The 26,104-nt window shown below is 40.3% G+C and overlaps 1 protein-coding gene across 13 annotated transcripts in view; it reads right to left on the minus strand.

Moving 5' to 3' along the window:
• USP28 (ubiquitin specific peptidase 28) overlaps nt 1-26,104 on the minus strand; it is a 55,543-nt gene that overhangs the window by 20,357 nt on the left and 9,082 nt on the right. For 6 of the 13 annotated variants that reach the window (XR_010841439.1, XM_067038947.1, XM_067038944.1 and 3 more), the window contains exons 2-10: nt 21,009-21,086; nt 19,884-20,016; nt 12,818-12,923; nt 11,739-11,898; nt 6,534-6,620; nt 5,684-5,821; nt 4,675-4,748; nt 3,058-3,134; nt 1,437-1,585 (exon numbers count right to left, since the gene is read on the minus strand). Coding sequence is in view for 12 of the 13 variants with exons in the window: in XM_067038947.1 (XP_066895048.1) it covers nt 1,437-1,585; nt 3,058-3,134; nt 4,675-4,748; nt 5,684-5,821; nt 6,534-6,620; nt 11,739-11,898; nt 12,818-12,923; nt 19,884-20,016; nt 21,009-21,086 (1,002 nt within the window). In the remaining variant the exon portion in view is untranslated. Of the gene's footprint in view, nt 1-1,436; nt 1,586-3,057; nt 3,138-4,674; nt 4,749-5,683; nt 5,822-6,533; nt 6,621-11,738; nt 11,899-12,817; nt 12,924-19,883; nt 20,017-21,008; nt 21,087-22,806; nt 22,900-26,104 lie in introns of all 13 variants that reach the window. The other 7 variants (XM_059068217.2, XM_067038948.1, XM_059068223.2 and 4 more) reach the window with 3 other exon arrangements.

A 26,104-nucleotide genomic window follows, 5' to 3' on the forward strand; every position in this document is an offset into this window, starting at 1 on the left:
AGCCTAACCAAAGAATTAGAAATTGTCCAGAAAGATTAATATGTGTACATATACTATATACTATTTATTTACAGTCTATTAACCATAATTTGAATGCCCTTTATTTCTAAAAAGGAAACTTGAAATAGCTTCATGATTATGAGTTCTGAAGTTTCTGAGAAAATCTCTGAATTCCAAGAATTTACAGATCTCACAAAGGACTTAGTCAAATCAACCTATAATGTTGCCTTGAGTTTCAAGAACAGAAAGCACTGAATTATAAAGAAGATCTCAACTGTCACTGATAGTAGATGAGGAAAAAGCTAAACCAGGAAAGGCATTTCTGTTCAATTCACCTGTATGCCAGAGGTCTGTATGAACAGCTTTAAAATGTTCCCTTTACCAAAGGTGCAAATAGCTATATTCCCTCCACATACCCTTGTCAGCATGAGGTGAATCCAGACAGCCTGCCTGACCACGTCAGAGCTATACCTACATAGGCACAATTTTCCTTTTTTTTTTTTTTTTCAAGTCCCATTTCCTCATCTTTATTTTTTTTTTTTTTTAATAGGTCCCATTCTTGAATAGAGGTCTCCAGAGGTCTAAGTCGCTAATGAACACTCCTTGCCTTTTGTAAGAGCAAGCATCAGCTCTGCACAGATGGCACAGATGATATGCCTCCAAATCAGGAATTAATACTTTCCTTGGAAAGCTAGGGAGGCAGTAGCTCTCTCCCAGGTCCAACACTGCTCTACAGCTAACACACTTTTGACAAGGTTCATGTCAGGCTCCCTATTTAATTCAAGAAAGATTTTCTTTCTCTTTAAAGTAATTACTGGTTGGACTCATATAAGGCACAATTCTGTTCAAAATGTATGATGGAAGGAGAATCATCCAAGCTGTGTGGTGTTGGCAATTATGCTACAATGTAACTAATTCTTAACGGGAACTTTGAGATATTAATTACCCTTGCTTGCCCTGTACGTCCCCCTTTCTTTCCAACCCACAAAAATAAATAAATGAATCTTACATTTAAAAAATTTTAAAGCAAAGGCAGAATTTACAACTGAGAAAAGTAAACACTATAATAGGGAAAATATTCTAAATGGCATACCATAGGAGTTAATCACTGTACTTTTACCCTCCGAAAATATGGAGGCAGTGGTTCTCCCTACTCAGGTACAGGTAGGCTTCAACAGAAAGAGAGAAACTTGATCATACTTAAAACGTCAGAGGCAGCATACAACCTTTATACGATTAACTCAAATTCATACAAGAATTTATTCATCAAACACTAAGACTCACTAACTCTTATCAACTCATGAGAGACTTCAGACTAGTTCAAGTCCTGTTAGTGTAAAGTTATTTAATATGTGACGTGAAAACAGTCTGCCCAAAAGCTCAGTCCTATTTAACTGGCTTTATCTTGGCAAAGCAAATAAAAATATCCAACTCACCTCTTGTCCATATTTCACTGAATGATCGGAAGGAAGCAGCTCAATGTCACCCTCCACCATGGCCCCTTCCAAACATTCGTCTAAGTTGCGATAACCATTTACCTGAAGGGGATACTGGCCGAAGGTCTCATTGTTACAAAAGGGCTTCCCTAGGCAAAGAAACAGATTGCTTTTTTAAAGACATCACTACTGCTATCGAAAGCTTTTTTCCTGGCACCACAGAGACTGTATCTTCCTAATTCAGCAACTTGCTGAGAACTGGTTAGAAGTATACTTAGCCGGGATGGCTACCTCTAATGAACCAGCGGATCCAGGCATAGATCATTAACAACTGCTAACATCACAGAAAGAAAGACAACCAACTATGCCTACTGATCAAAGACTGTCCCACCACCTGTGAATTAGTCTTGACTAATTAAAAAGCCTTACCTGAATCTGGTCAAACTCTAGATCCAACTATCAAGTTACAAAAAGAGGAGCAAAGAGGAACATGTTAAACTATATCACAGATATGCAAGCAGCAAAATTTTAGACGGCAGAGAATATAAGAGAACAAACAACCTAATTTCTTAAAAAATATATTTCAAGGAAGAAAGAATGGAGGGAAGGGACGGTCTGCATATTTTGAAAAGAACTTAAAAGACCAATCATAAATGAACCACATTTGCATCCTGATTAAAACTGTAAAAAAGTATACAGGGCTTCCCTGGTGGCGCAGTGGTTGAGAGTCCGCCTGCCGATGCAGGGCACACGGGTTCGTGCCCCGGTCCGGGAAGATCCCGCCGCGGAGCGGCTGGGCCCCTGAGCCATGGCCACTGAGCCTGCACGTCCGGAGCCTGTGCTCCACAATGGGAGAGGCCACCACAGTGAGAGGCCCGCGTAACACACACACACACACACAAAAAAAAGTATACATATGGGGAAGTTATTTATTTTTACATATGTAAAATTATATATTTGTATACACATGAAATTGTAAAACAAATTGGGCGTTTGAACACTTGACTAGTTATATGATATCAAGAAATGCTGTTTTATGAGAGTGACAGTGGATTAGAATTTTTTTTGCCCACACGGCATGGCATGTGGAATCTTAGTTCCCTGACCAGGGATTGAACCGATGCCCCCTGCAGTGGAAGCACAGAGTCTTAACCCCTGGACCACCAGGGAAGTCCCTAGATTAGATTGTTCTACAAAGGTTATCAGAGAGGTAAAAGAAGATAGGTGTTACATGGAGAATGATTGGCCATGTGTCCAACATGCAGCTTAGATAAGCCCCTAGAGTAGACACACTTTTGGCAGCCTGACTCAATGAAACCTTGAGATTAGATAAAACAACAGAGAAAACTGATTAACATCAGTGTGTGTCTGACATTAATACCAGATTTAGGCTGTGCAAATATTACACAATTCAATATAGCAACTCTGAGATGAACACTGTGCCCATTTTACAGATGAAGAGACTGAGGATCCAGGATCTCATGTAATTTGTCCACGATCACACACATACTAAGAGGCAGAACCAGTATTCAGACCTGCATTTGTCTGACTCTCAAGCCATTTCACAGTAATACAGATGTGGTCACAAGTCTAGAATTAACATTTAGAGCAGAGAATTTACCTTCATGAATCCCTTCAGTGAGGAAAGTACCGTAGAATAGCTGCACCATTGGATTTTCAGATTTGTTCCTGGGATTGCTGCTTTTAAAACAAGGAAACAATTCTGTATCATTTGGATCAGATAAGCAATACATTAAGCCAAACCACCATTCAAAAGCAAAAATAATACATTTTCATCAACCCTCAAAGATCTAAGTTTGCTCTAAAATAATTAACGGATTAGTTCAGTTCAAAAACTCATTGAATAGCCAGGACATGGAAGCAACCAAAGTGTCCATCAACAGATGAGTGGATAAAGAAGATGTGGCACATATATACAATGGAACATTACTCAGCCATAAAAAAGAAATGAAATTGAGTTATTTGTAGTGAGGTGGATGGACCTAGAGTCTGTCATACAGAGTGAAGCAAGTCAGAAAGAGAAAAAATACCGTATGCTAACACATTATATATGGAATCTAAAGAAAAAAATAAAATAGTTATGAAGACCCTAGGGGCAGGACAGGAATAAAGATGCAGATGTAGAGAATGGAATTGAGGACACGGGGAGGGAGAAGGGTAAGCTGGGACGAAGTGAGAGAGTGGCATGGACATATAAGCACTACCAAAATAGATAGCTAGTGGGAAGCAGCCGCATAACATAAGGAGATCAGCTCGGTGCTTTGTGACCACCTCGAAGGGTGGGATAGGGAAGGTGGGAGGGAGATGCAAGAGGGAGGAGATATGGGGATATATGTATATGCATAGCTGATTCACTTTGTTGTAAAGCAGAAACTAACACACCATTGTGAAGCAATTATACTCCAATAAAGATGTTAAAGAAAACTAAAATTAAAAAAACAAAAAAACCCCTCATTAAACAAGTATATGCCCAGCACTGTACCAAATTCTGGAGACACAAAGGCAATACAGGCATGATCCCTGGCCTTACAGAACTGCAAGTCTAATAGGGGAGTCATACATGCAAATACATGTGTGGGTGTACATTCAATACATACATCTATATCCAGTGACAGAAATATATAAGGTATAGAAGTCATACAAAATTAAGAATGAACCCTCGTGCAGTTTTCCAAATGAATATGAAAATGTTTTCCTGGTGACACAACAGAGATGGGATGAAAACAGCTTATTTCTATAAGCCTATCTTAAATTAACTATGTAAGATGCTATTTGGAAAGCTGTTTTATGAGTTTTAAAAAAAACTTAGGAAGCAAGTATCTCTGCATCTGTATCTGGCGAGGGCCATTTATATTCTTTGCTTTGAATTTTACTATCAGTGACTGAAATAATAAAATTCAATGTATTCATGTTATACCTCCATTCTCACATCAAGGATTGATGTGTATCTTTCAACACTTCTACGGCACGGGTGATGACTTTTAAAAAGTTAATAGTTATGACCCTTTTAGAAAAAAAGTTACAGGTTAATATGATTATCTACAGGGGGAAAACCAAAGGCAAGAGGGATAAACAATGACAAATAATGAGTGGTACCCCACAGGGTTTGGTAAAAATCAGCAATTTCTACTTGAGAAGAATAATTTCCCCCCAAATCATAATTCTCACTGGCCCACTGTGAGTAGGAAGGATGTACAAACAATTCCTCAACACTCACTTAACATTAACAGCTAGCTGGAATGCGTCCTCTAGCCAATCCAGGAGCTTGTGTGTGAATTCACTCACATCTTGCTGTAACAGATGCACAAATTGCATGAGTTAGACCCAACAGTATACTTAGGGAAATGAAAATTTGCCCTTATCCCACCAATGATTAAGATTCTATTACTACAAAGGATTTCTTTTTCAGGTCCAAATATCGTGAAGATACAAGGAACATTGGAACCCAGCTGCAGACAACACACAAGACCCACTGGGCGATTTCTGACTAGGAGGAAATGGGAACACTACCCCTTCCAGCCACATCTATTTGTAACAAACTAACAAACGAAATCTTCCAGTTAGGCCTTTAAAAAAAGGTCCAAAGAACAGACTGAAGTCCTCTAGAACAATATGAGATCTGAATGGAGAAAGGAAACCTTTATGAAATGTTTTGAGAATTTTGTAGAACTGCAGGACCTTTAGACAAATAGAGAAAAAAAGTAAGTGTATGAAGAAGCAGCTGCTCTAATAGTGATAGCTTTGATCTGCATAGGAGGCGGGGAAAGGAATGTACTAGAGTCTAGAAGAGAAAGACTGCTCAGAAAAGCTACTGAACTCAGGTTTAGATCGTTTTAAAAATAGGATTTCTATTTGGGCCATCCCAAGACAAAGGTGCAGACAAAGGACACACTTTCCTTTTCTCGGTGACCCTCTGCCATGATTTACTGAGATATTTTCCAATCTCCTCCTTTCTACTTCAACAGCCCCTGGAAAATACTATTCTTTCTACAATTTTTTCTTCTTTCCTTTAAAACAGCCAGCCTCCCCCACACAACACGTACACGCACACACGTTTTTTTTACTTGTTTCTTAGGCACTACAAAGTGCAAAAGCAGGCACCTGGAGTCCTGCATAGTCACGTTCATAGCTTATTACACAGCTGGAACAAGGCAACATCACAGGAGCAGTAACAAGGCATCAGTGCAAACTCCAGAGTCGAGGGAAAGAACAAGGACTATGGCTACCTGCTGCTCCTCAGGCGATCGGAATGCTCCCTTTAAGAGGTCCAGGGCTGCTGAAGGGTCTACAAACTTGCGATTTGATCCCATCATCAGAGCAAACAAATACTGAAGCTCCTGCATAAACACGATATTTCTCTTTTCCTGCAGGAAAGACAGCGATGTGCACTCTTATAACCTCATATTTGGAAAATCTGAACACATAAAGAAAAAAGTGGTCAACAGTCTCGCCCTTATTTATATGTACAAAGTTCTAGATTGGAATCAGGTCTCAAACTGTGATAGGTACTCTGATAAAGTCTGTGTAGGGGACTGCCCTAAACTCGAGAATATCTACGTAGAAGCCAGAGAGAGAATAACGTCAGAAAGCAGAAGTGTTTATTTTCTAAAACCGCTGCCACCCCTCCTTTTGGGAAAGGCATCACCAAGGGAAATCCCGGGAAGGGTTAGATCTCGGCAGGAGGCTATATCCTTTGGCAAGAATGGACTGAAGACTCTTCTCAGAAGGCCCAGGCCTCCCGGCATCAGGCCATCCACTCTGCATCCCTCAGCGCAGGCGACTAAAGGAGCCTGAAGAAGGCGCAAACAGACAGGGACTTCTAAATCTCCCACCCAGAGGCAGAAAAGCTGAGGCCATCAGGGTGACCTGCCACTTTTTAGAACTGTTTTCCTAATTTTATTCCTGCTTAACTTCACATTATTTCTTGTCACAAAGAAAGAAAAAGAGCCATTTGGAAATGAAAACAAATGTCGCACAAGCCAAAGAGTAACACAGTAACCAGCTTTAACCAAAATTAAAAGGCCTTTGGGAAGAATGGGACTAAACAACAGTGAAGACTCCTTGACACCAATTTACCGTGTGACTTGGACAATTTTCAAGTACGTTCTGCGGTAGGCTATAGCTGAGGACAAGTCTTCGGAATTCAGGCAGTTGAAACAGAGACTGAAATGAAGAAATGGATTAATAGCCTTTCTTTCAAAATAACTGCAGCAAAACACTATTGTTTACCTTAAAAGTATGTATGACTGTCAACCTAGTAATTCTACTAGGTCTAAGGAAATGATAATGGCTACGCATAAAAATTTCACCAAAAGAATGTTAATCCTTTTTAGGAAAAAACTAGAAAAAAACTAATGGCTAGCAGGAAAAGATTAAATAAACTATAGTAAATCTGTATAACAGATTATGATATGTCATTAAAATAATACTGTAGAAACAATGTTTTCATAAAAGGACAACTACACAGTAAAAATGGATGATCGAGAGCTACAGGTATCAACACAGATGTATCCCAGAAACATTCTGTGTGAGAAAAAGGTGTAGAAAGATAGAGTATTACGTTGCTCATAAGAAGTTTAATCATATAAAACAACATGACACACTGTTTAGGGTTACATACACCTGTGGTTGTATCTGTGTGAAGGGGGTGGTATGACGGGCGATGGGGACTTGATAGTACCGGGATCTGAAACATTTTCTTCTAAAGCTGGTTGTGAGTACAGTGGTGTTGACTATTCGCCACTCTTTGTCTTAAATACTGTATTTTAAGAAATTTTAACAGATAGCTCTGGCTGGCGGAATTAGGGAAAGGAATTCCTTTTTACTGTTTGTAAATCATACATGTTTCCAACTAAGAATATCTTTTGCAAGTTAATGTTTTAAAAAAATCTCTTGTATGAATAAAACTCCTCAGCTCAACATAATCCTCAGATGAAAAACCCCTCCAGGCCACAGACTGGAACTCTTGACGCAGCATCCTGGGTGGACTATAAAGTCTCCGACTTCCCCAACTCCACTACAAGCTCTACTGGGATTCAGCCAGTAGGAGGAGTGTACACCTGGACTGGGAACTTAAGTCGGGTTTGGATGCGACACCAAAGTTCTATCTGGAGCCAGGGCTGGGATGCTCAGCTCTACAAGCAGCCCAGTCTCTTCTCTTCCCACCTCCCATGTCTACCTAGCGCATCTCCATTCCTCCTGGTTTCATCCTTACTCGGCTGCTATCCTGTAACATGCTCCAGGACTTCTGTTCTACCTTGAGAAAAATGGCTTTACGTTCTCAAGTCCCTTCACTCCACCTCCTCACCTTCACCAAAATCTGGCTTTTCCCAAAGATGCTATTATTCTTAAAAACTACAACCGTGTGAGCTAATATTACTCATTTCCCAAACCAATATCAACTTGATCCTCTAACATCTGCTGCCTCTCCTGTAGTCTCCGTATCACTAATTACATCCTCCCCCTCTAGGCATCAAAGTTTAGAAGTTCAGAATAATCGTTGACTCCTTTCCCTTTATCAACCATTTACATCCAGTAAGAAGTCCCTTGCACGCTGCCTCTGGGGCGCTGTTTTATTCATAACCACCTCCTCTCTATCAGTCCCTATCACCTGCTCTAATCAAACTCCCATCACCGCTCACCTGGATCACGGCACATCGTCTCCCTGCCTCTAGAACCTCCTCTGTACCAGCCCGCTCTCCACACAGGTCCTTCTAACTCTCTTTCTAATGTAACCAAAATAAAGCACCTGATTCACTGAAGACTGTCATATGGTGAGAGCTCTGCCATCCCAAGTCTGCCATCCTTACTAGGTGACTTTGGTCAGTACCCAATCCACAGGACATCCTGTCAGCTCTGCCTTGGGAATAAATCAGGATTCCAACCTCTTCTCTATTTCCGTGGCTACCAGCCTGGTCCAGGGCAGCACGGCCTCTCAGTGATGACAGCAGCGGCCCCCTTCATAGGTCTCTACACTTGTATCCGCGCCCCCTCCATTCTGCTCTCCTCACAGTGCCCAGAGGGAGCCTTTTAAAACTCGAGCTAGAGCCCATTACTCCTCTGCTCAGAACCCTCATGACTGCCCATCTCACTCAGAGCAAAAGACAAGTTCCCTCTCCAGCCCCTCCTCCAGTGATCCTTGCCTCCGCTCCTAGCACTCCAGCCACTCGCGACTCTGATGTCCTGTGAACACGCCAAGCTCACTCCCACTTTGTGGTCATTGTTTGGTGCCTTCCCTTCTACATGGAATGTCCTCCCCTGACAGTTGCCTGGCTCACTCCCTTGCCTGCTGCGTTCCGGGCATTTGCTCCAATCTCATCCCCTCGCAAAAGGCCTAACCTAACATCGTAGTTTATGTTGGAACCTGCTCCCGTCCCTCCTGCAGCAATTCCAGTCTCCCTTACCCTGCCCTCTTTTCTATCCCACCGACCAGAGTGTAACATACTATATAAACATCTATGTAGTTAACTAGTTAGTTTTTCAACTATTTATTGATTCCTATTTCAACTATTTATTTTCTATTTATCGTTCCTTGTCTGTCTTGCCTCACAAGAATCTAAATCCCTAAGGGCAAGGCTCTGTCTTGGTTTGGTTCACTCCTGTATCTCAAGGGCTTAGAACAGTGCTAGGCACACAGCAGGAGTCCAATTCACATTTTCTGAGGGAACACAGGTACTTCTGTTCAGCGGAGGGACCCCCCAGGCTCCATAGCCTATTCCCTCCACTCCATCTCTACATACCCAGGATAGGTCAATACCTGAAACACTGCCACTTCTCAGATCACAAATTCAGAAAAACCTCCTCTTGAACCATAACCTGTCTTCTGGCTCATTTGTTCAGTGACCCACAGAACACCTGTGCTTTGATGTCATCAGGAACCCAAGCAAACAGACCTCTTTCCTGTCCTCCCTTCCTGTCTTCATTTCTCCCTCTCCTCAGCTTTGATTCCGTGGTCTCTACCCACCTTTCATTAAATTCTCAAACTGCTCTTTTTTTTTTTTTAAACAGTCTCTTAGTTTTTATTTATTTATGTATTTGGTTGCATCAGGTCTTAGTTGCAGCATGCAGTCTCCTTAGTTATGGTATGCAAACTCCTAGTTGCAGCATGCATGTGGGATCTAGTTCCCCAGACCAGGGATTGAACCCAGACCCCCTGCTTTGGGAGCGCGGAGTCTTATTCACTGCGCTGCGCCACCAGGGAAGTCCCTCAAACTGCTCTTTTGTCCTTTCACCATACCCAGCAAATCCTCCAACTTCAATGAATTTAATTTTCCACTTAAGCGTTTTGGAGCACTGCTAAGAGAAAATGTCCCGATCAAACAGGACACGTGGATACCACTATACATTTAAGGTCTACAACCTCAAGTAGACCTTCACATTTTCAGAAATCCCACCATTGTATTCTGGCACCAACTGGTTTCCCGCTGTTTACAACAACCATTTAAAACTTTCACTCCCTTTAAAACCTGATTCTGTCACTCTTCCACTCTGCCTCAAAATATGGCTGTTTATTTCAGAGGAAAAAACGACTACCAGGAACGATTTCAACTTTAATTTGCAGTCATCATTTCCTCCTTGTCCTCCCCCGTTACCCTCTTGCCCTCTTGCTGCTGGAGGCCAAGCCCTCCCCACACGCCCTGCTCTCTGTCCTGTCCTCCCATGCTTTCTCAGAAGTCTTCCTTTCACCATCTCTCACAGGAGGGAAGTGAATCCAGGGAAGGGTCTCGGTCTCAACCTCAATCTCTCCCTCTCTCTCAAAAGGAAAGAACTGACTCGTGTCCCTCATTCCCCAGGACCTTCCTACATCCTATTCTCAATGCAGAGGCCAGTGATCCTCTTAAAATGGAAGTAGGATCGCAGCACTTGTCTGCTCCAAACCTTCCAATACTTTTCCCACCTCACATGACTCCTGAACCCTCATAACGACCCCAAGCTCCCCCAACACCACCACCTCCCACACTCACAGCCATCTGCTCCCCCCCCCGACCACTCAGTTCCAGCCTTCTTCCTATCTCTGAGCTCCTGACCTGAGTCTCTGTACTTGCTGTTCCCTGTCTGCAGTGTCCTCTACATAATTATATGAAACATTCTTCATGGAACTAACTACATGGCTCATTCCCTCGCCTAAGTCAGGCCTCTACTCAGATGTCCACCTTAGCAGAAAGGCCACACCTAACCCCCCTATATAAACAGCACCCCTTCCCTCTCTAACTGAACCCTTTCTAGCCCCTCTTGCCCTCATTCATTCATCTTTATAGCACTTATCGCCATCTGATATGTATTTTGTTTCCTGTCGGTCCCACTCTTTTCCAAGTAAACTCCATGGGAGTGAGGGCTTTGTTTTATCCACTGCTGTTTCCCCGGTGCTAAAACAGTCCAGGCACAGAGTAAGCTGAAGGAACCCATGGATTTTACGTGTGGAAACGGAGGATTCCATTTTTGGCTGAGCAACTGGGTCGGTGTCAAGTACTGTGAAAGAGAAGCTTGAGGGGTGGGATCAAGTGCTGCACTGCAGCCACGTTAAGTTTAAGAGGCAACACGGTCCCCAGGGGAACTGATCCTCTAGCTTGGCTTTATCACCATCTACATGCTACTGATTCCCAGAACTGTATCTGCAGCCCAGATCTTTTTACTGAACGACAGATTCACACAGATAGCTGCCTACACGGTATCTCCACGTGGACCCTCAAACTCAGCATGTATAAAACTAACTGAAATCCCCCGTTTAACACTCACGCAAATCATTCCTCCTCCAGTGTTAAATGGCGCTGTCGTCCACCTGGTACCTCAAGCTAGAGACCTTGCAGTCCTTCTCAGCCCCTCCTGCCCATATCCCTACCAGGTTGCTTATCAAATCCTATAGATCTGATCTCCTAAATACCTCGTGAATGCTTTGACTCCTCCCTTCCACAGCTTATGCCACTTATCTATTCCAGGCCACCATCATTTCCTTCCTGCCTGGTCATTTATGATATGATAGCCTCCCAAAGACTGATTTCTCCTTATTAACTCTTGCTCTGCTGTAATAAAGCATTCACCAAAACACCTCCTCAACTTATGTACAACCACGGAAGATTCTGTTTTCAGAACTGACCAATTTGGACACAATAGCATCTAGGTCCACAACACAAGACAGCAACTAAAGCACAATAATGCCATGGGGAAAACCCTCCAGTTTTATTTCTCTGTTTGCATTTTTTTTTAAAGCTATGCTTCTCATATTTCAGTTTAATACATTACAAAATCATTTCCAGAAGACACGGTTATCTCTTAAAACCATACCTGGATGACAGCACTAAACCAGCACGTGTTGCCAACATTTTTCAGCCCAACGGGCCAACCATCAACTCGCCTCCAGTCACTGGGATTGGGATTTTCTCCCCAGACTTCACAGCGTTTTCTCTTTGAGCGCTTAGTTTCTGCAGAGGTTGCCTCGTGCATCCTATATTGTGCCAACATATCACACATCAAAAAAAGAGTTAAAACAACAATATACTATATGGAGGAGGTAGGTAAGCTTTCACGGGTAATTCAAAATACCAGATAAACTATTTACTGGGTAGCCACCGGCTGTATAATAACTCTAAGGTTGCAACGTAAGTGAAAAGGTTTAAACATCGAGTTGTTAATCCTGCCATAACAGAGGTTATTACTAACAAGGGCCCTGATGGAACTGAGTTGAGACTCAAGACTATGTATGGCTACCATATTAAAAGTTTTACATTTCAACAACAGTGCCTTATCTCAGACCTTGCCACTGAAAGAGGCAAGAGAGACACTCTGCTAAAGATAACAGCCTCGAAATTACTTAGCACACAAACCATGGCCCTATGTTTCCCTGAAAGAAACAACTTGGCAGTATGAGGGGATAAACGTGTCTGGAAACTGATTGGCCCCCACTGGAACTGGATATCTGTGAACAATACCAGACAATCACCAAATCAGTACTAATTCAAAACATATATCCCCCTAGTCCTAGGGGTGCTGAGTGATAACTTTCATTTTCAATAGCCAACAACAAAACATTCAAAGTTTACAAAGGCTCAAAGTTAATAAAGAGAATACATATTTATCAGATATTTGCCCTAGATGGTTTTTTCCCCCCTAGCAAATGTGAACTACAAAACCTTACAGGCTTCTACTCAACTCAAAGACCACAGGCTGCAATAAGACCCTCATCATATTTAGCTTCTTCAAAAGTGAACCAAAGAGTAAGTAAGTGAATGTGAATTTAAATTTTCTCATAAAAGAAATTTCATTTAGGTGCAGTTAAAGAAGCTTGGCAGAACTGTTTCACAGAGATACTGCCTTTGACCTACACACTAACGTGCAGAGCAAAGATTATAAATTAAATCAATAACCTGCTAAGATCTCTTCCATCAGCTTGAATTTTGGGGGACTCCAGCAGACTCAAAGCAATGGCGGCCTGAAGATCATCTTTGTTATCATGAGTAAGGTCTATTACTTCTGTAAGATAAATAGAAATTTAATTAGTCTACATGCAGGAAACATTGCCTTTCTGTTTGTATTGTAGGAAAAAAGGTAAAAGCATTCACAAAATTAGATACACTCCCTAACTCTCAATACAATGGCTCATCTGTGTAAATGCAACTTTATTACTCTATGCTAGAGTCAAATGAATAACTTACAGCTACACTGTAACCTTACGATTAGCTAATAGTACAGTAATAACAAGCTGCTAAAATGCAATGAATCAAATACCCCCTATTGCAGTCTTACTTCACAGAGTCAGAAATATATCCCATACCTGTAGGTTAAATAGTCTCTTTACTTATCATTGTAAAATATCAGCTAAAAGTTGAACATTCAAAGAATGGATATTTTCAATCTCACACAAACTATTCTAGAGAACAGAGGATATACTCAACTCATTTTATGAAGTCAGCATAACACCTTGGTATATCACAAACCAATCAAGAACAGTAAGAGAGAGGAAAAATGACAAACTCACACATGATCACAGATGCAAAGAGCCTGAATAAAAGCAAACAGAATCCTGCTAACATGCCAAAAAAGACTATATATTAAGACCAAGCTGAATTCACTGTAGGAATGAAATACTGAGTTATTGTTAGAAAATAGACCAGTAAAATCCACTATCTTAACAGTTAAAGAAAAAAATGATCATCTCAACAGGTACAGAAAAAGTATTTTATAACACTCAACCTCCATTAAGGAATAAAAACTCCAAGCCACGTAGGAAGAGAAAAGAATATTTTTAGACTGAGAAAGAATATCCATGGAAAGCCCACAGCAAACTTTACACTTAATCGTGAAATGTTACATGAATTTCCTTTAAAACCAAGACTAAGAAAAAGATGTCTGTTGTTGAGGGCTTTAATTCACCATGGTTCTGAAAGTTCCAAGGCAGTGTGATAACAAAATAAAAGAAATTTTTTAAAATAAAAAAGATTGCAAAATAAATAAATCTGTCATCATTCACAGATAATGATCACCTACAAGGGAAACCCAAAATAAGCTATGGAAGATAGTTATAATTAATAAGAGATGGTTAACACCATTGTGAAGCAACTATACTCCAATAAAGATGTAAAAAAAAAAAAAGAGATGGTTAGATAAAAGATCAATGAACAAAAGCTGAATGAATTTCTACACATGAGCAATGAAATACTTAATTTATAAAGAAAAAACCCACAAAGAACACAAAACTAAAAATCAAGACCTTGTGCTAACCAGCAAAAGAACAAACATGTGGATCGATGGAACAGAATCAGTGGGACTGAACTGACAGTCCAGGAATAAACCTCACAGTTATAGTCAACTGATTTTCAACACAGGTACCAAGACAATTCCATAGGGAAAGAGTGGCTTTTAACCCCTCCTTCACATCATTTACAAAAATGAACTCAAAGTGGATCAAGCCCTCGAGATAAGAGCTAAAACTACAAAACTCTTAGAAGTAAACAGGTATATCTTCATGACCTTGGATTAGACAATGGCATCTTCGAGATGACAATCAAAGCACAAGCAGTGAAAGAAAAGATTGGTAAATCTGACATCATCAAATAAAAATCTTTGGGCTTCAAAGGACACCATAAGGATAGTGAAAAGACAACCCACAGAATGAAAGAAACATTTTGCAAATCATGTATCTAGTAAGGAACCTATATACAGAATACATAAACACCTGCAGCTGAATAATAAAAAGACAAACAGCCCAACTTTAAAAATAGGAAAAGAATTTCATTAGACATTTCTCCAAAGAAGATACACAAATGGCCAATAAGGACATGAAAAGATGCTCCACATCATTAGCCATTAAGGAAATGCAAATCAAAACCACAATGAGATTAACATTTCACACCCACTTGGATGGCTAAATAACAAGTGTTGGTGAAGATGTAAAGAAGTTAGAACGCTGTGTAGTGCTGGTGGGAATGTAAGATGGTGCAGCTGCTGTGGAAGTTAGAAGAATGGAGGCTGGCAGTTCTTCAAAAAGTTACACATAAAACGTTTCATGACATTGATTTCTTGGATGTGACACCAAAAGCACCGACAAACAAAACCAAAAATCAACAAATGGGACTAAATCAAACTTAAAAACTTTAAAGCATGAAAGGACACAATCAAAAGAGTCAAAAGGCAACCTACAGAATGGGAGAAAATATTTGCCAATCATGTATCTGATAAAGGGTTAATATCCAGAGTATATAAAGAACTACAACTCAACAACAACAAAAAATCAACTAATCTGATTTTTTTAATGGGCAAAAGACTTGTAGAGACATTTCTCCAGAGATGATGTAATATGGATAACAGACATATGAAAACATGCTCAATGTCACTAATCATCAGAGAAAATGCAAATTAAAACCACTATGTGGGGCTTCCCTGGTGGCGCAGTGGTTGAGAGTCCGCCTGCCGCTGTAGGGGACATGGGATCGTGCCCCGGTTCGGGAGGATCCCACGTGCCGTGGAGCGGCTGGGCCCGTGAGCCATGGCCGCTGAGCCTGCGCGTCCGGAGCCTGTGCTCCGCAACAGTGAGAGGCCACAACAGTGAGAAGCCCGCGTACCGCAAAAAAAAAAAAGAAAAAAAAAAAAACGAAAAAAACCCCACTATGTGATAACGCCTCACATCCATTAGAATGGCTATCAAAAAAACAAAACCCCAGAAACAACAAGTATTGGCAAGGACGTGGAGAAACTAGAACCCTTTAGCACTGTTGGCAGGATTATAAAATGGTGCAAATGCTACGGGAAACAGTATGGAGGTTCCTGCACTTTTAAAAAAATTAAAAGTAGAACTACCATGTCATCAAGCAATCTCACTTCAGGGAATATATCCAAAATGAAAAACCAGGGTCTCAAAGAGCTGTTTGCACATCCACGTTCAAATGGCACTATTCACAAAAGCCAAGAGGTGGAAGCAACCCATATATCCATTGATGGATAAATGGATAAACAAAATTTGGTATATACATACAATGGAGTATTAGTCAACCTTAAATAGGAAGGAAATTCTAACGTGCTACAATCTGAATGAACTTTGAAGACATTATGCTAAGTGAAATAAGCCAGCCACTAAAGAACGAATACTGTATGATTCCACTTATATGAGGTATCTAAAGTAGTCAAATTCACAGAAAGTAGAAGGCTGTTACTGGGTGCAGGAAGGGAGAAAAGGGTTGTTTAATGGGAATAAAGTTTCAGATTTATAAGATGAAAACGTTCTAGAGATCTTTCATACAATAATGTGAATATACTTAACACTACTGAACTGTACACTTAAAAATGGTTAAAATGTGGGACTTCCCTAGCGGTCCAGTGGTTAAGACTCTGCTTCCACTGCAGGGGGCATGGTTCAATCCCTGCTCAGGGAACTAAGACCCAGCATGCCACATGGTGTGGCCAATAAATAAATTAATTAATTAAAATTGATCCCCCCCCCAAAAAATATCCATGGTGAAAAAAATTTTTTAAAAAGATTAAAATGTAAATTTTATGTTAATGTGTTTTAACTACAATTTTAAAAAAAGAATTCCAACTAATAAATTATGAAGTAATGACAGACAAAATATTACCATTTTGAAATCTCCAATAAAATAAATAATCTAAGCAATAATCACCAACGGTGGCTGGAAATACTAGGTGGGGAATTTTATGATAAATTAATCAAACTAACAATCTGAACACACTAACAATTTTAACAACACAAAAAGAGGGTGACCAGGCATTATTTGCTTCTTGATACGACAAAATAAAAGAAATACACACAACACTACCTATGACTTTTGTCATGCCAGATAAGCATCTAAATTAATAGGAAAGTCAGAGGATGTAAAAATCCATTAAAGGATACCACAGGAATGCAATCATATGGTATCATGCAAATCCTGTCAAATAAAATCCTGAAACAAAGGACTTTACTTCTTCAAACATTAAACTGCAAGAAAAAAAGAGAGGGGGACTATATAGATAAAACGGATCTTAAAAAACATTTCAAACATACTTTAATGTTTTCATTTTATGTGGATCATTATTCTCACAAACCAATTACAAACATATTGCTAGTGAGACAATCAGGGAAATTTCTACACTGGTATTTGACGAGATTAAGAAATTGTTATTAAATTTTAAGTGTGATAATATTGTTGCAGTTATGAAAAAAGTCCTGTTTAAGAATTTTTTTTTTTTTTTTTTTTGCGGTACGCGGGCCTCTTAACTGTTGTGGCCTCTCCCGTTGCGGAGCACAGGCTCCAGACGCGCAGGCTCCGGACGCACAGGCTCAGCGGACATGGCTCACAGGCCCAGCCGCTCCATGGCATGTGGGATCCTCCCGGACCGGGGCACGAACCCGTGTCCCCTGCATTGGCAGGCGGACTCTCAACCACTGCGCCACCAGGGAAGCCCTAGAATTTTTTTTTTAAGTTAAACACAGAATTGTTATATGACCTAGCAATTCCACTCCTAGGTATATTGCCCAAAGAATTAGAAACAGATACTTAATGAAATAGAATGGAAAACATGAAAATCTGATATAACACAGAGCTAATACTGTAAATCAGTGGGTAAGTATAGACTTTTCAATAAAAGGTCCTGGACCAACTGAATAGCTGGAGGAAGTGTGGGGGTGGATGGAACTGTATTTCTATCTTATGCCTTACCAAGATAATCCATTTCAGATGAATTAAAGATTTAAATGTGAAAAGCAAAACATTACAATTTTAGAAGAAAATATAACAGAATATCCTATAACTTCACAGTATAGGAGTTCTTAAACAAAAAACACAAACCATAGCAGAAGATTAATAAATGAAAGCTTTTGTTAGTTCATCACCATAGTGTAAAAACACAAGTCATCAACAAGGAGAAGATATCTGCAACACCCAAGTCCAGAAAAATGGGTTAATATCAAGAATATAAGGTCATTATCAATAAGAAGATCAAGAATCAATAAAAAGAGGCAAACAAACAGAAAAACCAGCAGAAGACACGAAAAGAAATTTCACATAAGGAAACATGAATGGTCAAAAGGGAAAAGATGCTCAATCTCACTATTTAATTTTTTTAAATTCTAATTAAAAACAAGATTATCATTTCATATCAAAAAGACAAGCAACAATTTTACAATCTAACACATTTGAGAGGAAGAGTTACTCTCAAACCCTGTTAGTGGGAGTATAAATATGTAAAAAAAATCACTTTGGAGACTTCCCTGGTGGCACAGTGGTTAAGACTCCGCACTCCCAATGCAGGGGGCCCAGGTTCGATCCCTGGCCAGGGAAATAGATCCCACGTGCATGCTGCAACTAAGAGTTCGCATGCCACAACTAAGGAGCCCACCTTCCGCAACTAAAGGAGCCCACGGGCTGCAACTAAAGAGCCTACATGCCGCGACTAAGACACGGCACAACCAAATAAATAAATATTTTTTTAAAATCACTTTGGAAAATAATCTCACTAATAATAGCTACTAAGTTGAAGATGAGCACATCGTAATATTCACCAATTACACTGCTAGGCATATACACTAAAGAAACTCTTGCATACATGCACAAGAAACATAAATCAAAATAGCTCACAGCAGCCTTGTTTACAACAGCAAAAAAATTCAAAACAACCCCAAAGTCAATCAACAAATATATCAATTCTGTTGTATATTCAGACCAAGAAATACTACACAGCAGTCAAAAGAAATAACTACAGGTACAACCAACATGGACGCATCTAGAAAAGAAAAATGTGGATTGAAAAAGCCACTACGTGCACCAAAAGACATATACAAGAATATTCACAGCAGCATTATTCAGAAGAGCTCAAAACTGCAAACAGCTCAAATATCCATTAACACCATCTTGTGCAGCTGAGAGATCCCTCCTCCTGGAAGCCTCTTTGGCCTCCCGAGTACCACTCTCCTGGTCTTCCTCCTCCTCCCCTGTATGCTCTTCACGTACTCCCACCCCCACCCTGCCCCGCGCCCAGACATCTCAACACTGGAAGATCTACTGCTGAGTCACTGAACCTTTTCTGTTTTCTGTACCCACTCCCTTGGAGAGCTCATCCCTTCTCATAACTTTAAGTACCATTTACAGGTTTATGATTCCAAGTTTTATCCAACTCCAGCCCAGATCTCTCCCTTGAACTGCGCACTTGGACCTCCACTGCCTTTTTGATACTCCACCTGGGTGTCTAACAGGCATCTCAAACTTAACATTGCCAAAACCGATCTCCTCATTTTCCACCTCAAATCTGCTCCATCTGCAATTATTTCCATGTCAGTTAAGTGCAACTCCATCTTTCAGCTCCTTAGGAAACAAACCTGGAGTCCTCTTTAACCCCTCTCTTTCTTTCACAACCCTCAGATCCTCTGTAAGCAAATCCTGTAGAGCAAGCACTTGTCACCCTTCCACCACTGCATTCTGGCCCACACCGCCTTCATCTGCAATAGCTTCCTGAGTCGTCCTGGGCTCCCTGCTCTGCCCCATGCTCGCTACTCCCTCCCACACTTTCTGTTCTCAACAGAGCAGCCAGAATGATCTTTAGCCAAAGGAAACCAGTTTACAGCATTCCTCTGCACCAAACTCTCCAATGGCTAGTCCTCTAAAGTCAGAGTAAATGCCAAGCAGCTATGAAGGCTCTGCAAGATCTGCCTCCCATTTGTTCCCTCAATGGCCTCATCTCTCACAGGGCAGCAATTCCTGTTTCTTTTGTTCATCTCCAGTGCCTAAAAGAGTGCTTGGCACATAATAGGGGTTCATTAAATAAGTGCTGAATGAATGGAACCATTTAAGTGCTGAGAATTGTGCCTGGCGCCTAGTAATGGCTCAGTAATTAGCCATTATTACTACTATTTCCGAAGGGTTGATGTGATGGAAAGGACACTCACGTAAACTCATCTCTTACTCTCCGCTAGTTCAGAGTGGGACCAAGCCAGGATATACCTACTTGCTAATTCTTCTTTGTTGGCAGCACTGCCCGCTACTTCAGATGGTTCTGTAGCAGCAGTCTCCTGGCTGGGCTCTTTAACTCTTTCATCAGTGAGAAGGCTGACTGCTTGGGTGATGTCACCATTACTGGCCTGAGGAGAGGAAAAAAATAGAAATTTCAAAAGTAAAGCATCACAGCATTTAAAATAAGCAGCAAGTTAGTTTGGGGGTTTTAACTCTTACTACCCTGGGGACATACTGAATAAGTCTAGGCATAATTCTAGGGTATAATGGAGGAAACAGTACAGTGGAGAATAGTAGGTCTATTATGCTTAAAGCACTGCTATTAAACTCCTAGTTACAGGAAGGGAGTTGCCATGCTCTCCCACAACATGAAAACAAGAATGAAATCTCACTGCTTTGGATACTATGCTGCCTAATTTCACAGAACAGCTAAGGCATGATGTATCAAAAAGGGGGCTGGCGATTAACACAGAGATTCTAAATGAAGTCAGCCCCTTCAGTAAAGGTGCCAAACAGTTATCATATTCCGCAGTGATGACCATACTTCTGTTTCATTTTAACTTTTTAAACTTTTCTTAGGAAAAAATTCTAACATACACAACAGGAGAGGGAATGTATAATTGAACCCCATGTGCCCATCACTCAGCTTCGAGAATTACCGAGCCCTTGTCAATCTTATTTTACCTATTCTGTCTCCCCTCCCCCAGATACTCTGAAGCAAATTCTAAGTGTCTTATCATTTCATCAGTCAACATTTCAGAATGTTATCTTTTTAAAAAAATATAACCCAAATGCTATCCTCACACAAATAACCAGTTCAAATATCCATGACTCAAATACTGTTTAGTTCAAATCAGGATCCACAAAAGGTCCATATAGTGCAGTTAGTTGATAGGTACCTTAAATCTCTGTAGGTTTCCCCGGCACTGTGAGTCTCTCCCCTCCTCAACTTTTTCCTGCTCTTATAATTCACATGTTGAAGATACTGGGTCATTTGACCTTTAGAACTTCTGTCCTATACATATGCACTTTCATTTTGGCATAAATATATCTTGAACTGACATAACTATGATACGAACAACAGTTTTAAAACCTGTTGAATAGAGGCCTTGGGACTAACCTTCAGAGCTTCATGAAGAAAAGAAGGGTCCTGAATGCCTGTGATCTCCCTCAGTTGATTTAACAGCATTTGGCAGCTCTATATTTGAGAAACAGAAAGAACACAGACATGTGTCAATCGGAAAGTAAACCTGGATACATTTAAAGAACAGCATCTTGGGTAAACATGCTTGAGACTTGCATTGTTTACTTTAAAAAACCAACAAGCTCCAAGGAACAAGGTACTTGAATGTCAGACACATTCTGAAATGCCAAGTGTACTGCTCTTTTAATCATGGAAAATGCTTTTGGCATTTGTGGATGAAACATGAGTAAACAGCAAAACTACAAATACATAAAACATTTAAATGTAATATTCTAGCCTTAATGGACGCCTCAAGTGCCTCAGGTTTCTCTCTGTGAGCAGTACATAAGTAGGTCATTATAAGGAGTCCGGGGAATTTGCATGGATGTGAAGATGTGCTATTTTAAGCTTCACTGCACATGCCATTTGTGTGTGTCATTTTTCACTGACATTAAGTTTCCAATCGTGTAATTAACAAATGCTACCACCAATGTCATATTTGAAACTTTAGGTTTGATTGCTCAAAAAAAAAGTATAGATAAAGCTAGAATTTTCTGAATTATAAATACAATTGCAGAGGGAATAAAGTATGGAATGTTTTCTCTTCATTAATCTGAATCATGGAAAAACCTTTCTTATTAACTTCCACCTACAAGATCAGTTCATAACCCCTTTTCAGCCTTAAAGTCTTCAACTGACAAGTTAACACAGACAAGTTAACACAAAACACCTATTTACAAGTAAGCTTTTAAACAATTTAAACAATTGGCTGGCCCAAGTGAAGACACAGTGATCTTACAGATGAATACTGAAAACGAAATAGCTCAAATTTAATCCAGCGAGAAGAAATCTAATTTATTCTTAACATTGTCCTAGAATGAAGCCCCGATTCAATACTTGATGCTTGACCATTAACTGTCTTTCAGTTAGTCCTATGTCTCCAAGAGACAGTCTAGTTCCCTGCCAGCTGTAACAGAAACAGTATCCTCTGTTCTTCAACAGCTGAGGGCCCAATGCAACACTCAAGCAGCACACCACTAGAAATAACGAACTGAAACACCCCTGTACAGTCCTTGGAAAAGCATCAACAGTCTTTCTGTTCTCATCACAGGTCATCGTCATAGGCTAGAAATGGAACCCTATCCTGCTGAGCCCAGCAGTCCTGGAGGCTGTGAGTCTGTCAAAGGCAGTCACCGCCTGGGCACTGCTAGAGTGACTCTCATACCAAGAGGTATCCAGATTTAACCTTGGAAAACACCGAAAACACAGCATATGATTTTTAGAAAAATAAAGTATTAAAAAGTTTGTTTCCAAACAAATTCTAATTCCATTGATCATATTGGGTAAAAGTGTGTGAATCTACATAGGTCAATCATAACCAATTTTCTAAAAAATCCAAATCAATGTACCCAAAAAAGGGTGGAATAAAAAGGAAGAGGAAATGGGTAGCATATCAGCCCTGGGTAGCATAACAGCCCTGAACTGGAACCAAGAAGGTAAGAGTGGGATAGACAATCACATCTTCACCTCAAATTACTCTGTGTACCAACTGATGCAGGAGTCACAGAAGACAATCCCAGTTAATATATAGCTCACACCCACTGCTTACTTTTAGCCAGGTGCTGTTCAAAACACTTCATATGTATTAACTCATTTAACCCTCATAACAAACCTGTGAGATAGACATTGCACCCATTGACAGAAAACTGAGGCATAGAGAGGTTAAGTAACTTACACAAAGTTACTGCTAGTAAGGGGTGGAGCTGGGATTTGACCCCAGGCTGCCTGACTCCAGAGTCTGCACTCTAACCTCTATGCCATGCTGTATCTGAGAAGACAAAGAAAACAGGCAAGAATACCTATTTAATGCAAAACAATGCAAACATTTTATTCTTATATTTTGACCTTGATCTCTGCATCTTAACAAGTTTCCTATTTTTATTTTAGCTGCCCTTATATAATCACAATTTTGATTACTAAGTAGTACAATCAGTTCCAAATAAGCTATCATCAGGAAGTAGAGAGGTAAACACTACAATGGATGGAATCTAAGGTGCCATCAGTTATAAAAAGCACCATTATTTTATGCACCACCAAAGACAAAAACGGCTGCCACTTAAATGCCTTCATGACAGTGAAGTGTGACGAAGTCCTTCATGACAGTCCTAGGAGACACATGAATTGGTCACATCAGCTTCTTGTAGCTCCAAAATGTGTCATTTATGTTGAGAAATAGAGCAATTCACCCTACTTCCAGGTGCACTGCCTGGCATGCAATAGATAATTCTTTGGCATATTTCTCAGCAACAACAGAAAAAAGCTTAAAACACCTACAGTATCTTCCTTTCTGAGGTCCCATAATGCACTTGATTGTAGCTTTGCAAGAAAATTTGAAACTGCAATCATTCCTCCAATGACAAATATTTTACTTCACATGAAATCAAATATGTACCCTGCTGTTCTATTTCTATGCCTTTCTTCATGGTTTTTTCGATCTTTTTAAAGCCCTTTTAAATGGCAAGTAAACTAACCGTGCGGTACCAAGAGTGCATATAACCCGACTGCCATGACGGCAGGAACAGCTATGACTAAGCCCACACATGTGCAGACTACGATGACTACACCACATGTGCTCCTTGGACGATAGTAAATGTAAGGACCATCTCAATTTCAGAGATCTCAGAATGCCAAATAAATGCTAATCAATGAAATATGATATTGAAATGGTATTGAAATGACTAACCATTACATTTGGCTGTGGGTTAAAGTCCCACTCCTCTGTCTCCACTTTGTAACAGGTAGCAATGGACATTAATAACACATCTAGAATAATACACTCAGGAAAGGAAAATAAACTCTTAGTTTCCCTTTTTTAAAAGCTATTGGGCAGAGATGACAGCTACATAAAATCATTTTGTACAGTGTTAAGAAGGACGTTATATTCATCTTACCTCCTTCAAGAACTCTGGTCCCTTACTATTCTCTCCCCCTCCCGTGCTGAGGGAACGAATGAGCCTGCGAAGGAACAGGACTTACTGGCTTTACCTGGTATTTCTCACCATGTGGTTTCCTAACTGTTTTAAGTGAAATTCCTGCCTCTGTAAAGGCAAGAATCACACAACACACTACCTGATTTGAATTAGCCATAGGGCAGTGCTATTAACAATTGTCACTAACACTTACTGAACGCCTTTCTGTCACGAACCTTAGGTGCCTCACACACACATGTAATCCTTGGAACAACCCTAAAAAAGTTAAGAATCATTATCTTCATTGTGCAAATTAGAAAACTAAGGTTTACGAAACCTATTTTGTCATCAAGTGTCTTGAATTAAAAGATTAATCAAAAATAACTATGAAGAGTCTGAATAACAAGTTTCACAAGGATTAAGCTATGCTAGTGATACACATAAACAACTGCTATGACATGAGTCAGGCTTACAAATATTTAGGTAAACCTAAATTCTCACACAGACAACGCAAATCCTGATCAGTGCTATATATGACATGTTAATTTTACCACAACAGACAAGCTAAGCTCATTAGGATCCTACTGTATTACTAACTCACGGTTTCTTCTGGAACTTCACAGGAAGCTGATTTAAATATTAACTTCACCCTAACTATGATGCTACATATAAAGTACACACCCAACATGAGACAAGACAAAGCCTGTGCTCCAGTCATAATGAAGTCAAATAACGGGCAAGAGCCAACATGTTTGCATTTCCCTAGCTAAATACACATTATTTTCATAAAACAAAGAGTACTCTCTTTTCTTGCCCAGAGGCAGTGAAAAAAGACAGGCACACACAAATCTCTAGAAAGAAGGAACTCAAGCTTTCCGACCTCAACTACTCCGTGGTTTTAGTGCAAAACTTCTCAGGACTGAGGTTTTCTTAAAGCAAAGACAATAACTCACCTTACAGTAAGCAATAAACAGGATTAGTCATCCAGTAAAACATTAAACTATGAAGTTTTATAGTCCTAATCTTACTGCAACTAAATTAAAACTCTTTGATCAGCAAATTAGTGAGATTACTAATCTCACAATCTTCAAATACGCAGTTTAGCACTGTGATGAGGTGCTTTCTAGATTATTCTAGTCCTTCAAACAGGGATGCTATTTTCATCATTCTCATGCACACATTTCCTGATCTCAATTGTCTATTTTTACGAAGCCATTTCTAAATCTAAAACTAAGTACATAGGGCTTCCCTGGTGGCGCAGTGGTTGAGAGTCCGCCTGCTGATGCAGGGGACACGGGTTCGTGTCCCGGTCTGGGAGGATCCCACATGCCGCGGAGCGGCTGGGCCCGTGAGCCACGGCCGCTGAGCCTGCACGTCCGGAGCCTGTGCTCCGCAACGAGAGAGGCGACAACAGTGAGAAGCCCGTGTACCGCAAAAAAAAAAATAAAATAAAACTAAGTACATAATTGATAAATGTTACTTTACTCCAAAGAACTACCAAGGTGTGCCTAATAAAATTCCCTCCAAAGTTAAAGATCTGGTTTTCTAATTTTAAAATAAAATTTAGGGCTTCCCTGGTGGCGCAGTGGTTGAGAATCCGCCTGCAGATGCAGGAGACACGAGTTCGTGCCCTGGTCCGGGAAGATCCCACATGCCGTGGAGTAACTAAGCCCGTGAGCCATGGCCGCTAGGCCTGCGCGTCCGGAGCCTGTGCTCCGCAATGGGAGAGGCCACAACAGTGAGAGGCCCGCATACCGCAAAAAAAATAAAAATAAAAAATAAAAAAATAAATAAAATAAAATTTAAATACCCAAGGAAACCAAAGGAATAACTTTAGGAGTCAAAGAAAATATACAGCAGCAACTCCAGAAACCCAACCTATACAACAGGGTCTTAACAACACAGTCTGAGACTGCCACTGACCTTTCCAACTTCCACGAAACAAGGAACAAGTTCACAAAAGCCCTGGTATTTTTTCAGTTTTTCTCCCAGCAGCAACTCCATGTTGGTCCAATTTACTCATAACGTAGAAATCTAAAGTGCCTTATGACTCTACAATTGACA

Source organism: Kogia breviceps, chromosome 7 (genome assembly GCF_026419965.1).
Source record: "Kogia breviceps isolate mKogBre1 chromosome 7, mKogBre1 haplotype 1, whole genome shotgun sequence".
Lineage (NCBI taxonomy): Eukaryota > Metazoa > Chordata > Mammalia > Artiodactyla > Physeteridae > Kogia > Kogia breviceps.